General features: G+C 41.4%; 1 protein-coding gene across 2 annotated transcripts in view; it reads left to right on the top strand.

Moving 5' to 3' along the window:
- Positions 1-17,384, top strand: part of OTOP1 (otopetrin 1) — a 141,889-nt gene that overhangs the window by 54,566 nt on the left and 69,939 nt on the right. For both annotated transcript variants that reach the window (XM_086964532.1, XM_086964531.1), the window contains exon 4: positions 2,517-2,575. In XM_086964532.1, the coding sequence (XP_086820658.1) occupies positions 2,517-2,575 (59 nt within the window). The remainder of the gene's footprint in view (positions 1-2,516; positions 2,576-17,384) is intronic.

Below are 17,384 nucleotides of genomic sequence, written 5' to 3'. Positions count from 1 at the left end.
TCCAATATCTTTGGGTCAAGCTTGTGCTATATAAAACTGCAAAAAATAAATCTTTACTCAACATAAGGCACTTGTCTTCTCAATAACTTGTTCCATGATATAATGGAAGCATGACATTTTTAAAACTATATTTTGACATATAACCCCAAAGTGGCCTTGGTTTTTCGATTTAAACAATGTGGTATCTTTTTTCAGCTACACACCAGCTATGAACCTTCAGTCCATCTTAGCTCATCTCATCTGATCCCACCACGACTAACTCAAGTTGCAAAAGCATGTACATAGATCTGTGGTGGACTGCAGCATCCCAAGGGCATGGAAGACCCTGGATGGAAACTTTTTTCCTTCTACAAAGCTCTTAAAAGTCGAGTTTTTCATGGTCGCCTTTAAAACTTAACAGGGGAACGACTCAATAAGATGCCCTTCCTGAACAAGTAGCTGGACCTTAGCTCACTTTATCTTTGCTTCTCTCACCTGGTTTTGTATTTCTTTTGTTTAGTGCTCTGAAATGGACTGGACAACATGTAGTGCTTCATAAAGCTACCAACAAATAGAATCTGTGAATGAGTACTCAAAAGCGAAGAAATGAGTTATAATACTAACAACAGTGCAGTTGCAGGATCAACATGGAAAAGCCACATAAAACATGCCTTTACTGTAGCAACCCAAAAGCCCCTCCTCCCCAAAAGATGTTTTGGGGGGGAGGGGCTTTGAAAACCAGCTCCACCAATAAAAGTGGTTATGTTAAATCAAGAAGTATTGGTGTAACACAATTATACAAATTAAAATGAATCAGTGCTCCAGAAACAGAATGACTAAATCAGTAGCAGCTGTGGAGGGAGCTCTGCAGGGCGGTGAGGTAGCAAGGGGGGGGGCAAGGTGGGGGGTAGTAAACTCCGGCTCACAGCTGACCGGAGTAATGTAAACGAATAAATAAATAAATAAAACTAATGTCATTGTGCACGCAGAAAAGCATTTGGCGTTTCAGCACGCGCCACAAAATTCATTGTATATATTAATTTGTTTACATTACTCCTTGCCTCTCCCCACCCCACCCCAATCCACACTACACCCTCAGCCGGGACAACTATGTATCCAAAAGTAGTTGCATAGAGTTCTCTGCCTTCTTCGAAGAGAATTTGAAAAAGATACGCAGCTGCACAAAACAACACAATCCGTAAAAATGATGTTACACTATGTGCTTTCACAGGAGCCGCTCCTCTGTAATGACTGAATACAGTTTCTCAAACCAGTTCTCAGAACAGCCTGTACCAAAGAAATATGCTCCTGTGCCACACCCTTGTGGCGGAAACTAATAATACCTCATTGATTCAAGGAACAGGCCTGGCTACCTAAAAATAGGATAGGTCAGATTATTGGGCGGATCGAAAGATCTAAACAATATCTGCCCAGTGTGCAGCTTATCCTTGTTATAAAAGTCTTAGATCTTGGTGGATGGGTTACTAATTCACAATGGTGATGGATATCCCATCCGCCGAAATATAAATTCTGTTATATCCTATGTTCTAGCCTTAGTTTTGTGCTGGAGTCCCGTGTGCATATTTTGACCAGGTACAGTCATAGTTTTGAGATGTAGTCAAGATACACATTAGTAAAGAAGTTTGACTTAGTAGGCTAAAAGACAGTAGATATACTTAGCGAGATGCAAGCATCAACAAAATGATCTCTGTGCTGCTGCAGGTATTTGGAGTTCTTGGGGGGAATCTGCTCTCCTTCTGATGTGCAGCCAAAGACTTTCTTTTTTCAGTATATGTTTGCTGTGCTACTTTGATGTGTTTTGGTTAGTTTTTTCTCTTTAAGCGCACACATGCAACAGCAAGCAGCATCATTCCTTTTCACAAGACCCCTTTGTCATGGCACCTTATTGCATGACTTGGTATGACATGTTTTGTTATGACCTGCCATGACAAAACATAGCATAGCAAAGTTGGAAAATGCATTTATTCTCCATTGCCCCATAAGTCTAGTGAGTCAGGGGTTCTGGGTTTAAGACTGTTGTTTTATATCAATTGATATAATTTTTAAAGAAAACAATTCTGCAGAGACGATTGTCATGATTCATCAAACCTTTGTGTCTAGTTGAGTTCTTGCGACATGTGGAGATTTTTTTATATATAGTGGCGATGCTCTTCCTACTTAATTTTAAAAAGGCCTACAGAACAAGTGAGTTGATGTTCTTGATTTCAGTTCTAGCTCTGTACATATGCACATAAATATTTTTGCAACCAAGGTCATATGTGGCATGTCCTCACTGTAAAAAAAGCATGTGTATGGTGGTACTTGGAAAAAAATTAAATGTAACAAATATACATTTTATTGTGTATTCTGTATCATTTTACCTTTTAAAGGCAAAGCATTGTGGTCATGGCAGATAAACCTGCTTGTTGGGATTTTGAATTATATTTGATCTAACCTTAATAAACTTCTTGTTGTAGGAAAACATCTGTACAATATATATACTGAATGTATTTTTCCAATCCTCTCTGTTTTAACAGGTTTACTTCCTTTGGTTTCATGCAAAGGATATAATCCAGTCCTTCAAAACACTTGAAAGGTAAATATGATATTTATTATTCTGATAAAGTGGTACTGAATTACACCTTGCAACATATGATAATAACTTGGAACTCTATCTTGGCATAGATTACATTCATTGGTGGAAGATATGGTTTTGAATCTGCCAAAGATCATTCTGCATGAAAGTAGCTATGAGACTTGGCAAAATGGCTAAGTTGTTATGTTTGGAATCAGGAAACCTGGGCTTTATTGATGCTTCCGACCTTCAGTTTCTGAACGAATCATTACATCTCCCATTAGATGGCAAAGTTCAACAATACCGTCACATCCCAGAGCAAGTCACGTTTTCATATCAGTAAACCAGGCATACAAGTATTTCAGTAGATAATGAAACAGGCACATCTGATTTATCAGTCACTTACATATTACAGATATTCGGTACAGAACCAAATATCTTTTTTTTTATTTTTTTTATCGGAGTTCATGGTGCAATGAAAAAGTACATAATTAACCACAAGCAAGGTATGATAACATCTGATACAATTACATGATCACTCGAATAAAGCATCCAGAAACACATTATTTGTCGTGGGGATAAAATGAAGATCTATCAATAAATATAACAATATAACAATACAATACTTTTCAAGTTCTTATTCTGTCCTCCAGCCATTTCTTAACCGGGGCCCATAATCGTCTTCCCATCTCTCGTTTTTTAACACCTTTAAATTCATAGAGACACGACTCAATATTATAAATACCCAAAAATCTGGACACCCACATTTGAAAAGAGGGGGCTGTAACATCCTTCCATCCAGCCGAGATTAAGATTCTAAGCACAGCGACCGACATAAAAACCAAAGCAGCCTCATCCTCTGTTAAAACCAGTTTTGAATCTGAGCCAAATAACATCAGTGTTGGGGATAGATCGATCTTACATTACAGAACCAAATATCTGTAATATGTCTGAGGTAACATATGAATGAATACTATGTATCAAATCAAGCAATCAGAGACATGTTGTATTAAAAAAAAATCTTACGTACTTTTATGGCAGAATTCTTAAATCCTTGTATTAGTCTACAAATAAGTGAAGCTAGCAAACACAGTTTTTATTTTACTCTTGGTCTATTTAGCCCAGCTAAACAATTAAGAACAACCCATCCCTGGGCTTTGGAAATGAGTGGGATACAGTTTACAATACTGAAGATCCGAAGAATCACTACGTTAAAATAAATGAATCTTAAAAAAGTATATTTTCCCCTTTGCAACAGTAGCAGAAGTGCCTCAGTCTAAATACGCCTCTGACAAAGGAGCTGATTATGATGCAGTTTGGAAGGTCTCCGTTCCATCCAAATCAGATAGGGAATGCGCTGTTCTGACCGAATTGGAAAGGTTTCCGACCGACCGATTACAATGTGAGTTAGGCATTAGGAATATCCTAATCCGAACTCAACAGCATTTGGAATGACAAAGCCGTATGGAGCATTTCCGTACAACCGATTATGATGCTGGATTTGGACAACCTTTCTTAATTGTGCCATCCGCCTTGAATCAGCAGTTAGAATCAGACTTTGGGGATGGTAGCGAGCACCCCTGCACTTAGATCCTTCCCAATCGGGCCCGTGGGAGTACCCCGTGTTCCCCATTTCAAGCCATGCACAGTTTGGCAGGCACTAGGTGTTGCCCGCCAAGTTCTTCACAGCCAACCCTTTCTTCAATGGGAGCCTATGAATTTAGTCATAACATAGGATCCCATTGAAGTCAATGGGAGTCTAACCAAATCGTATTTGGTAGCATCTTGATGTATCATAATCAGTTGGTTTTACTCTCCGGATCTGAGTCTGTCGGAAACTATCCCCAAGCTGATTCGGTTGGAATGATTTCTGAACCACATTGTAATCGGGCCCTAAGTAATGGAAGTCAAAGGTTAAGCCACGTGTTCCGTAACCCTATTTAGAGTCGGTGAGCACATGAGCAGTTTACCACCAGGTAATACCTAGAGGTAGAAGGCAGTGAAAACTGCAATATGACACCCCATGTAATGGGAGAAATCTACGATGGCAAGGGTGCCATTTTTTTTTCTTTTCATGAAAAAAATCAAGCATTGCAATTTTGTTTTTGAAAATGAAAAAGGTGTAAGTTAGATGTCCCGCTCTGTCATGTTGACGTCGCCACCTGTCAAACTTTCAAAGCATTTGCAGGAAATCTCTTGACGCTGAACCGGTGGACATCTCAAAATTTGATGGGCTAGTAGTCCATCACGTCTCTGGAGTACTTTACTCCAGCAAGCTAATGGAGTAACTTCCCATCTGCCAAACTCTAATTCAGGCCCTTTAAACATAGGTGCATTTTCACATTGTTGTTATAGGCAGCAGTTGTGATAAGTGACAGTGTAGCTTGCACACAACTCTTAAAAAAAATAGCATCACAAACATTACTTCTGTGATATTTGATAGCATAATAAGACTTATTCTGAAGTGTGTGCAGAGAGACTGGATATAAGGTCAGGGATGTATGAAGAGAACAGATTTCCCTAGCAGAGGAACACAGAGGGTGAGGTTGTTTAAGCTGTCTAAAATAAAACCATAACATGGTTGAAGATATATTAAATCTTTAGATCGTACACACAATAGGTTCTGTAGATGTTTATGCAGGCTACCAAGCCAGTTTCTCAACTAATCTTTACGACCGTGAAGTGACTGAAGTGGTTTATTTTAATTGATGTGTAATCTCTCATTTATCTTCAGGTTACATTTTTGGTCTCTAAGTAATCCAGGACATGTTAAAAAAATGTCATCAATTGTTAAACTGTTGTCCTGCCCTGGGCCTCACGGAACCATCTTCAGACAAAAATATCATATAACCTCTGAGCTTTTCATTTGAAAAGAAACAGGGATAAATATAGGCACATTTTTTTGTAGTTTTAAAATTTCGGCTGTACCAAGTAGTACCAAAATAAAATATCAAAGCATTGAAGTCACTGAAATGAATTCACCTGTTTTGCAATTATTGGTGTACTCATCAGTTCCAATTATACCATCCCTGCCTTTTTAATGCTCTTTTATAGGAAACTTTGCAGTCACTGTCACCACACCTTTTAAAATGCATTTTGTTGTGCAGTACTGCTGTCCAATGATGCTATGGGATCATAAGCTAATTTAATATGATTTTGGACCACTCTCTTGCATCCTCATGGATTCCTTTATGACCCTTATGTACACTACTTAATCATTGTACTTGTAAAATTCTTCATATCTCTGATTATCACTGGCTCAGTTCCCACCCACTTACAATCACTGATATCTGATTCTCAATTCAGTAAATATATCTGCTGTCTACCAACTATTACAAAAAACAATTTGATGGACAGAATGTAGATCAATGTCTTACATTCACCCCAGTACAAGGATCTGGGCCTAAATCCATCGTTTTTTGCACTCCACACCACCCTGGGTTAGATAATGGCTTTATGCAAATCAGCTCTGACCCTGTGCCCCATGGGAACAGTCCAGTCCGAACTACACAGCCATATCTTTCCCAGACCGGAATCAAGCATCCGAGGACCGGACCGGTTTCGAGGTAACACCTCTCATCAGCCCGGCTAGCTTGACTCCAGTGGTGTGGAGGCTCTGGGACCCACGTCTGAGCTACCCCAGTACACTCAGGGAGAAAATTACAAAAAACAATTTGATGGACAGAATGTAGATCAATGTCTTACATTCACCCCAGTACAAGGAGCTGGGCCTAAATCCATCGTTTTTTGCACTCCACACCACCCTGGGTTAGATAATGGCTTTATGCAAATCAGCTCTGACCCTGTGCCCCATGGGAACAGTCCAGTCCGAACTACACAGCCATATCTTTCCCAGACCGGAATCAAGCATCCGAGGACCGGACCGGTTTCGAGGTAACACCTCTCATCAGCCCGGCTAGCTTGACTCCAGTGGTGTGGAGGCTCTGGGACCCACGTCTGAGCTACCCCAGTACACTCAGGGAGAAAATTACAAAAAACAATTTGATGGACAGAATGTAGATCAATGTCTTACATTCACCCCAGTACAAGGATCTGGGCCTAAATCCATCGTTTTTTGCACTCCACACCACCCTGGGTTAGATAATGGCTTTATGCAAATCAGCTCTGACCCTGTGCCCCATGGGAACAGTCCAGTCCGAACTACACAGCCAGTCCTCGGATGCTTGATTCCGTTCTGGGAAGGACATGGCTTTTGTAGTTGGGACTGGACTGTTCCCATGGGGCACAGGGTCAGAGCTGATTTGCATATTGCCATTGTCTAACCCAGGGTGGTGTGGAGTGCAAAAAAACGATGGATTTGGACCCAGATCTTTGGACTGGGTTGAATGTGTGACATTGATCCACATTCGGTCCATCATCTGTTTTGTTTGCCTCTACCAACTATTGACCATTGCACCTCCAAATATGCATGTCAGTGGGCTATAAACAACACTTAAGCCCCTACACCCGAGGACATCATTGCATTTCTTCATCAAACAATTAGCAAGTTAGCTGCGCTATTCAGCTCCACGTCATATGATTCTTTAAGTGACACAGTTCAAGCAGAATTTTGATATCTATAACCAGTGGCGTAGCAAGGGGGAGGTGATCCGCCCCGGGCGGCACGAGTTCTGGGGGGTAGCACCCCCTGCTCTTACCTGTGACCCTTGTGGTAGAAATCGCCAGCACCCCTTATAGACCCCGCTCTTACATTTGGGTGCAGCAGGCGGCAAACGCAGGGACTGCCACGGGCAGCACAAAGCCCAGCTATGACATTGCCCTTAACACAGACATGACAGCCCAAGACTCGTCTTACTCCCCCACTCCTGATCTCATATAATACTATGTACATTCTACTCTCTACTACATGCAACACATAACCCAGTTTAACTACTAAACTCCTGACTTTCACTCCTGAAAATTCACTCAGTATTTCCAAACTCTAAAAAATTACGTAATCAGAACACTAGGCACTGATGACCATGACACAAATGTTAAGTCAACAAAATGCCAATGCTAGCGGAAGTTACATCATGCACCCTTTGACCTCAGTGACATCAAAGAAAGTGATATCATATGACACTTGACATTGAATCTTCCCAAAACGTGATGCCACATGACCATAACTTTACAACAAGTGACAGCTCATATATGTCATTATACCTACAAGTTTAATATACTAACCCAATACAGATAAATGTCCATTTTAGATGCATCTGTAGTTTAACAGCAGGCGCGCTAGCGGAATTCCGCTCGCACGCTGGGTTTTGCGGTAACGCACTTTACGTGACGAGCTGGGCTCGTCATTAGCGTGCGAGGAGGCTACGCCATGACGAGCCCAGCTCGTCATCAGCGTCGAAGGGGTTAATTATCTTGCTAAAATGATATTCCAGGGGAATATTACTCTTTGTTCTTTGTACTATTTAAAACATGATGGGTTCATGTGAAGATGAATTTGTAGCACCACAACGAACAGAACACCACTTGGCACCTATGCTATTGACACCACAAACTGTAATGATCTAGTGGGTCCTCTAGTGTATACCTCAAAGAGATAATTATTGATAAATTATAGGGGGATTATAAACAGAGATTACATAAATAAATGGAATGTACTCCCACCTGTATTTGTTGATCCTTATTGCTAATCCATTTTCATGTATGTTCGTTTGTTTGCTGACATCAGTTAAGTAAAACACAGAGGTAAAGCGTTCATTCAAACACACTCTTTTCATGTAATCATAGGAACGAAACATCTCAACAACTTTAAAAATGTGTTTTTTTATTTAAATAATATTTATTCAGAGGAGGTTGCATTGCACTGCTAAATGTATTTATTTTACAGACATAAAAGGGTAATGTCCAGGTCCCAGTGAAAGCTGTGGAAGTGCTGTTCTTGGCACTGGTTTTCCCAACTGTGAAGATAATGGCAGTATCTGAAGGTTGCAAGACCCAAGGCAGGTGTTCCATCTGCTACCCCTGTTGACCCTCAAATTGATTTGTTGGTCTACTCTTCTTTAGCACTCTGCCCAAATCATGCTCTTTTAATCCACAACCACCTCAGCGGATCGCATTCCCAAGGTCACTTTGGCTAAATTATGTCAGCTCTGTTTGACCCAGTCAACCATCATACCATGAAGTCCAAGGACATCTCCTTCAGAGTCCTGACCTACCTCACTTTTCATTTCACCTGCTTCTTTCTCCCAAGAGCTTTTGCAGCATACTTCAAACCTGTGGATGCTATACCCTTCCTTATAAAGCCTATAGCTGTGCCGTACTATTGTCTTCCTTTTCTTGTTCAAAAACTGCTGCCTTTCTACGTGCAGTCTACTTATCTTACCATAACACGTCGGCTAGTCACTCTTTTTCATTGAGATCTCTCGCAGACATGTACTAGCTTCATCACCTCTGCACAACATAATGACTTTTCCTCAGTCCTCATTTTACTTGACATCTCAGCTGTGTGTTTGATACAGCAGGGCCGGCTCTAGGCTCATGGTGGCCCTGGGCAGGGAGCGTAGGTAGGGGGCCCGGAAGAGGGGGTCTGGGCGGGGCGGAGCGCGCAGGCCAGTAAAGAGGGGAGGGGTTCAGGGAGTTTAGAAGTGGAACAGAGCCGGAGGCCGCCAAATCCCTGCCAGGGGCCACCACGCAAATATGTATCCATCCTCAGAGGATTTATATATTAAGGATATATATTGGCGTGGTGGCCCCTGGGGTTTGGTGGCCCTGTGCAGGTGCACAGCTTGCACATGCCTAGAGCCGGCCCTGGATACAGTCACCCTTCCCATCACAGACATCACCTTCACAGCACTACAATGGCTCTCTTATTACTTCTTAGTTTTCATCCTCTGTTTGACAGACTAAGCAAGGTCCTAAGACCACTCCTTACGATCCATTGCATTCTTGCAAACTGCTGAGCTCAACTTATGTATCAGCGATATATTCTTTAGATGTCCTTGTAAACATACTTTATGAGTTCAGTCCACATATCTGTGTTTGTGCTCATTACAAATATTCATTGTAACATTGCCATTTGCATATATATGATCACAAATTCCATAACGAGGTAAACGAACCCGCTAACGTGACCCCCATACAAATTACCGTGCACATGACCTTTCAACTAGCACCCCAGAAAACTTAGTTTTGGTTGTATTGGTAACAGGTTAGTGGTTCCACAAAACCCATATTTCCACTCTTGTAAATCACCATACAGATCATGTTATGGACCACATTTTTGCAATGTATGCCATTTTGTGCCAAGGGTTATTCAGACAAATAAAATAAATGCTTTGTTTTTTTACAACTAACCCGAACATTTTCCGTGAAATTAATAATGTATGATTTGAAAAAAGCATGACATTTAAGACGTTGACGTGCTCTCTCCATTATTTGTTTCTGTTAGTTGAACTGTAATGGCATGCCTTAAATTGTTGCAGTTATCATATGATTATATGATTAGTGAGGAAATTCTGCATATATTGTCATGCAGCTTTTATCACTAAGTCAAAACCTAAGGATGAAAACTTCACAGAAGCTGAACGGAGCTGAGATGTCATTACAATGTTATTGAAAAAACCTACAATGGTAGAAATCTTGTATTGAACATTTGGATAAGATAGATCCAATTCTGGTGTTTACAGAAAAGATGTCACTTTAATTTTCAATTGTGTACAATACTGATTAGAGCACCAGACTTTGTGAAACTTCATAGAATCTATTGTTTTCTAATTTTCTGTTCAAATGTAGTTGTACGAATATAAGACCTACTTTACACACTGTTTTATGCACCTAACTGCAACTTGTGTGCACAATACTCTCTTGTTGTTGGAAATGTCACTACCTGCCTCGTTGGTAATCCTACCCCTAAGACTACAAATACTGCAGGGTATGATAATTATGAGATTTAGATTACCAGGCTATTTTGCGTGTTTTACTTTTGAATGGCCGCAACTGGTTTTCAACCATGTTTTTCTCTGGGCGCTTTTCATCACAGGCAATAGTCAAGGTCTCCCTGATGAAATGTCCCTGTGGTAAACTCTAGGATGTGCTTTCATTTATCATGCCTTGTAATCATGATTCATTGAGCAGAATATTTATGGCCAAATTGCTTTTAGAATAACGCAAGTAATAATGGATTACTGAAAAAGCTTCAAGTGTCAACAATGGCTAGTAGGAGGGCTCCTGAAATATGTTTAAGATTTCAGACCAGTAAATGATCCATCCCCCTGTTGTAAGTATTTGATTAAATGTGAGGTGTTCTAGAAGATTTGTTGTTCATAGATTTATAAAACTACATTTTATCTTTCCCAGATATTACTTTTTAATTTTTTATTCAGGACCCACTGCTGAGCTTTTTTAATGTTTGATCACTGACAACAGAACCTCTAGGCGGGTTTTAGATGGATAAGTGAGGTAGCAGGTGAATCAACCAGGAGCCTTGGATCACCATGTGCCGTTTTAGAACTATTGAAAGCTGTGTACTGTGAGAAATCGGGTTGTTGGTTGACTAGGGTGTAAGACCTGGTCAAGCAACAGCCACAATCACAAAACGTCACAAAATTAAGCTGTGCTGAACCCTGGGTATCGTGGCACAAAAAGCAGTCAGGCTTAACCTGGATACAATTTGTAAAATATTTATGAAGCATACAAACAGTATTAAAGTGAAAACACTACACTGGAAACATACCACTTCAATTTAGAAAAATAGAGTACATGTTAAATTATTTCACACCAAAACAACAAAAATCCAACTTGTAGAACCAAAGTTATAAATTTGTAACGTTTTTAGTGAAACCTATTCCCTAAAAGATCAAAGCGCCAATAGGAACATCTAGTCGAGCAAGAACAGGTCAAAATAAAAAAATATGGCAAACCGTGTTGGAGTGCGGTTCAAATACAAGAAGTGGATTGGGCATGGTCAGCGCCTACCTTCGGACTTAGTAAAATATCTGAGAAAAATCTTCAGAGAAGGTAATGTTCAGTGGGACAAGGCTGGTAGGAGGTGTCTGAGGTTTGAGCTTAATTATCGGATAGCCTAGGGTTGAAGCCGCAGTGAAGATTTCTATGTTCGGACTTAGTCTCTGAAACGGACGTTGAAAATCTCCAGCAGGATGTGCCAGAGGGCCATAGCCAAAGACTCTTTGTGAAGGACCGATGAAACAGATTTGTCAATCCAACTAGGGAAGCACCTCAGTCGAATAGGTGTGCATGTTGTCCTCAGTCTCATCCAGGTTCTCAGAGCAGTTTTTTATCCAACAAATGTCCCCACTTTAACATTTTGGTTATCCACTCACCTTCAGCACCACTTCCATGTGCCCAAGACTGGTGGAGCACTGCTTGGAGGGCCAGGACTCACTCAGGTTAGGTTCAGATGTAGGTCCTAGGGAAAGAGAGCCTCATGGCCAGCAAACTAGCCATTTGGAGTCAGTCTGGTTGTCCTGGGCTCAAGTTGCAAGTACCGTCTTTCTTCCCCAGGCAAGAGGATAGCATGGCAGAAATTCAGTAAGGCAGCACCGAGACATCAGCAGTCCAGCAGAGTGGCAGTCCTTTCAGCAGCACAGCAGTCCTTGTTCCTGGCAGAGTATCCACAGGTCCATAAATGTACCGAAGAGTTAGTCTCTGAGGCCCCCTTTTTATATCTGGCTGCCCTCCGTCTGGAAGGTGGGAGAAGCTTCTAGAAAGGGGCTTTGGTTTACATATAATTTACTGATTCTCCTTCCCGGTCTCCATGCTGGATGCAATGACAATGTTGAGGTGATAGGTATTTTGTGGGGTAGCAGGGCACTCCCAATTCAGGTGCAAGTGGGGATGTGCTCAGCTCTGCCACCTCATCCTGCCAGCGATGGCCCATTAAATATTCCCCTAATTGTTGAATGTCTGGGAGGATTTCACAAAACCTCACTCACAGTTACCCCTAGTCAAGATACCCAAGACAGGCACAAAAGGGCTAAGGCAGAAAATGCCTCTTTCTAAAAGAGACATTTTCAAAATTGTAATAAAAAACAACCTTTACCATACCAATAGGGGGTTTCCCTACATTTCCAAAAACACCAAACATGACATAGTTACCGGCTCCAAATTGGAATTTACAGCATGTTAATTGGAAAATTGATCCCCCAATGTATTGGAGGGTTAGGCCTCACAGTAGTAATAAATGAATTTAGATTTATTTCACTACCAGGACATGTAAAACCTAAAAGAACATGTTCAGCCTTTTAATTACACAGCACCCTGCTCTATGAGCCTATCTTAGGGGTGATATATGTGTAATAAAAGGGAGTTTAAGGGTTAGCAAGCAGTTTTTATTTCAACTCAAACATCAGTTTAAAACAGCATTGACACTCTAGTGGCAGATCTGGGACATGTTTTATTACTACTTAAGTGGATGGCACAGTACACTCTGCATGCCCGCTGGTAGCAATTAATTTAAGGGCCCTTCTATAAGGGAGTTGCAAGTAAATTAAATATGCCAATGGGTTATAAACCAATTAAACCATGGATTAGGGGAGTGAGTGCATACACTTTAGCACTGATTAGCAGTGGTAAAGTACAAAGAGTCCCAAGTCCAACAAAAATGAATGCAGCAATGAAGGCAGTGAAGCAAAACATTTTGGGCAAGACCACCCTTTGGCTGACAGTAATCTATGCAGAGTGTTTCTTCTCGCATAGTTTGTATTTGCATTTACTCTAGAAAGATAGCCATTTTTAAGGCCACTCAACAGTTTTGCAAAAGCCGACTAAAAACTTCAGAGAACACCTCCTGTGCCTGCAACAGACTTCTGATTGATGGTGTTCTCTAACATTTCCAGCTCTATGTATTAACTCTCAGGATCACTGGGTTAATTGATCTAGTGACTGCAGCTACAGAGGAAGTGCAGGTGTCCGGACCTGGCAATATAGGAGCTGTTACCAGGGCCGGACTGGGAACCAAAACCGGCCCTGGCAGAGTGCTCGGCCAGTCCCCCAGCTGAGCTGTTTTCCAGGACCGGTTTTCACCGATTTTGTTAGAGTGACCGATATTGCATCTATGCTGCAAAAAAGACCCTGTAACAAAAACGCCCCCCCCCCCCCACGGGCCCAAAGCCGTCCCCACCCTAGCGGCCCACTGGGGAAAAGCCCAGTGCCCTCTACGGCCAGTCCAGCCCTGGCTGTTTCAGTAGTAACATTCTGAGTGTCAGCTCCCACTTTAGGAACTACCATGGCATCCCAGTTCCTCTGAGGTCACACACCCTCAAAGATAAAAGCAAATTGTTCACTTCCTTCCTCCTCGCGCTCTCTTATTTTCCTCTTATCTCTCTCTTATCGGTCTTTTCTCTCTCTCTTATACTTCTCCTATCCGTCTTTCTTTATTTGTCTCTCTCCCTCTCCTGAAGCCTGCCTCCATGCCTCCTGTATTTACCAGTGGAAGCTGGAGAAATTGACAGAGGCTTCAACAGTGATACTCTGTCCTAAAACCCTGTCCTAAAGGCCCCAGCCTACAGGAGGAATCCAGTAGAAAGATTTACAGGTTTGCCAGGTTTACCCATGTGCCGGCTGAGTCCGGTCTTGCAAGCAGAGTATATAAAAAGCCTGCAGTGCAAGTTCCGGCAAAGATTAAGGCAACATTGTTGAAAACACCCTCTTGACTCAAGACCTAAAGCAGTAACAATTACTTGAGACTAATGGCATGCGTGCAAATGTGATGTAGCCTTATTGCATGGCAACTGAGTTACACAATCCTCCAATTAATTTAACTTTATCCTGGTAGTCTAACCTCGGTGTTCGGCTAAGTAGCTCCTTCTGTAAAAAGACTTCAAATAAATGCCAGCAAATTGTAGTCCTCTTAAGTTGGTGCCCTAGCATGATAAGCTGCCCTTGCTTTAACAAAAAAACAATAGTGGGGGCAATGCAACAAAGCCAACTACAAAGCAGCCACTGCATGACACTCCAACTTGACATACTCTGGAATAGTGGTAACAAATCCCTCAATTTGCAATGTTATTCACCTTTCCCTACAAAACCAAACCACGTCTTCAATTCTCATGTTAGCTAATGTTTGGAAACTGATCTGGCTTGTCTGGAAATCATGTCCATAGGTGAATGCTTAGGATTTGGCTGTTTATTGATCAGTACTTCGAAAGTCTCATTAAGGAAGGGAGGCTTTCATGTCTGATTTGCATTGAAGAGCGGCTTGGACCTCTTCCAGGTTTCTGGGGTTGGGTGGTGCCTGCGCATATGCTTTTTGCTTTGTACTTTCACCTCTTCAAAAGGGGTTTTCTAGGAGGCAAATTCTAAGGCCTGTCAGCCAAGAGAGGAATGGTAAGGAGGCAGTGAGGATAAGTAGAGATATGTATTAGGTTGTCGCCACCATTTTGTGTTTGGCAGGGTAAACATCTATCCTCAAAGAGCTATACTGTTTTCTTATATTTTAGGACACAATATTTGATCATGCTATTTGTTCCTTAGCTGCTGAGTGAAACAAAAATGGTTCTTTCAGCCATGGTCTGTACGGGTAACAGCGGTGGGGCAGTGGATAATTAATTATTTATTTATTTTTCCCTCTGCATCGCCCTCGAAATCCCCCCTTACCCGGTGCCACTGCCTCACCGATGTTACCTGCACAGACCGCGGATGGGCTCTTTTGGTGACTATGCAGATTTAGAAGGTGAAAACGGCTGTGTGACCAGTTTATGCAGGCAGTAGAAGATGTAATAAGCCTAACACTAAATGTTGCAATATTCACAATGCTACTGCTTATATAAAATTCGAAAACATCCCAATGGCTAGTAGCCCAAATGTATGATAAACATGTATGTCTTCCAGTAAAAACAATTTATTTGTTGTTGGAAAATAAACGAATGACATTAAGGGTTTAGATGCAAATACAGTTTTTTTTTATATCTACATTTCTTTTATCTTGTAGTGTAACCCCTTCCTCTGCATCCAGAGGAAGTTATTTTTCATTTACTGTAGCATCTGTTTTATTACTATATACATTTGCGAAAATTGGGTATAGAAACCTTTGCTGTTGTCGGTGTTCACTTTTCCTTATTAGCATCACTTGTCTGGAAATAAGATATTCCGGTATCTAAACTTTAATTTCCAGCTGAGAACAATTCCTCGCGAAATTCCTTTCCTCGTGATGAGTTTGTGTGTTCAAATCAGGATCTGATATTTAACCCAGATCAGTTACTTTTTGGACGTACATCGCACATAGACATGCAACATGTTCGTTTATCGGGCCCTGGATGATTATGTTGCAATAAAACAGTGACAGTCCCTAAAGCAAAAAATCTTTGAAAACATATGAATTTAAGATTGTATGTTGGATTTATGTTTCTTCAGGATCTGGGTTGCTACTGGTTGTAGCTTATGCCCTCGGCTTCTGCTTGCAACCCTTGTTCAGCTTCTAGTGTTTTCTGACTTACTGCAATCCCTCTTAATTTTGAAAGTTACTACTGATTAATTTTGTGGCGAATAGACTAAATTCAATTTGGCCAGAATGGCAGTAGCCTTTGTATTTGACTGTTAAGCAAACACATACTTGATTATTCAAAGATTATAAGCATTCCATTGTAACAATAAGCATTGTACCAATATGCAGCAGTGTCCCCTGTACTGTGAAATGTCACAATATTAACTAAACTTCAATCTCAAGTATCACAAATAACCTTTCAACATATGCAATATACCACAAAGTTCTCTTTTTCCTCCTAATAATCTTGATTAACCATCTTATTTTTGATAATTTGGTTACCTGATATGTCTTATCTGGAAAATTTCAACAGACCTAAAGAAAGACCGCCGCTCTCAAACTATCAGATCAGCTATCACAGCCCAAAATGTACAAAGTAACAACATCTTTGTACAGGCACTTATAAATACCAAGAAACTGTCCCAAAAAAACTCACATCAAGAAATCTGGATGAGGTCACTGGAAATTAGACCAGTGGTCCCACTCATGGACGTCATTAAGGGGTTACCAGTGGTCGCAGTTGGGACCACTGGTTTGCCCCCTGAGAGACCTGGCTCTGTCCTTGCGATCCCTGAACTCTGGCTAGGAAGGGTAGAACAAAGAGCACAAGGAAGCAGGACATTTGCGTCTGAAAATAGAAACAGCAGTGGGATTTCCAGGCTGCTATAGCTGGGGAAAAGTAACAGGTGCAACTTGCAACAGTTCCAGTTTGTCTTAGCAGCTAATGGTTTGCGTAAAGTGTTGCCCAGCAATCAATTATTCAATCAATCAGAGTATTTGTAGAACGCGCTACTTACCCGTGAGGGTCTCAAGGCACTGAGGGGAGGGTGAGGGTGCTGCTACTGCTCGAAGAGCCAGGTCTTGAGGAGTCTTCTGAAGGTGAGTTGGTCTTGGATCTGCCGTAAGTGGGTAGGGTGGGTGTTCCAGGTCTTGGCAGCGAGATAGGAGAAGGATCTGCCGCCGGCACCCAAGAATCACTTTATTTTTGCCTAATATGCATTCCTCATAAAGGTAATCCTGATTTTGTTTTCATCCTGCACTGCAAACTGAAAAAATACAAATTGCAACCCCCAAGAGGATCTCCAGCGGTGTGCTGGTTGCTGCAGGGTAAATCTTTAAGGTACTCCAGGACAGCCTGCAAGCAGGTGCTCTAAATATTGGCACAGGTTCGTCGGAGCACCACTCCATTGCTTCAGTTTGCTCAGACACTAACGCCCATTTGAATATGCTGTGAACATGCAACGTGCTTGTGTAAGCACGCATCTGTTCCCTGATCCTCTCTCTTCTTTTTTTCTGCCACGCTCTTGGGGATTAAATCAATGATCCTTCTTTTCTTCTACCAGTATTTCAAAACCAACCTTAATGTAGGAATTT

This window comes from Lissotriton vulgaris, chromosome 3_2, assembly GCF_964263255.1.
Source record: "Lissotriton vulgaris chromosome 3_2, aLisVul1.2, whole genome shotgun sequence".
Lineage (NCBI taxonomy): Eukaryota > Metazoa > Chordata > Amphibia > Caudata > Salamandridae > Lissotriton > Lissotriton vulgaris.
Note: the sequence above shows the minus strand (reverse complement) of the source record. Positions and strands in the feature narration are given on the sequence as shown.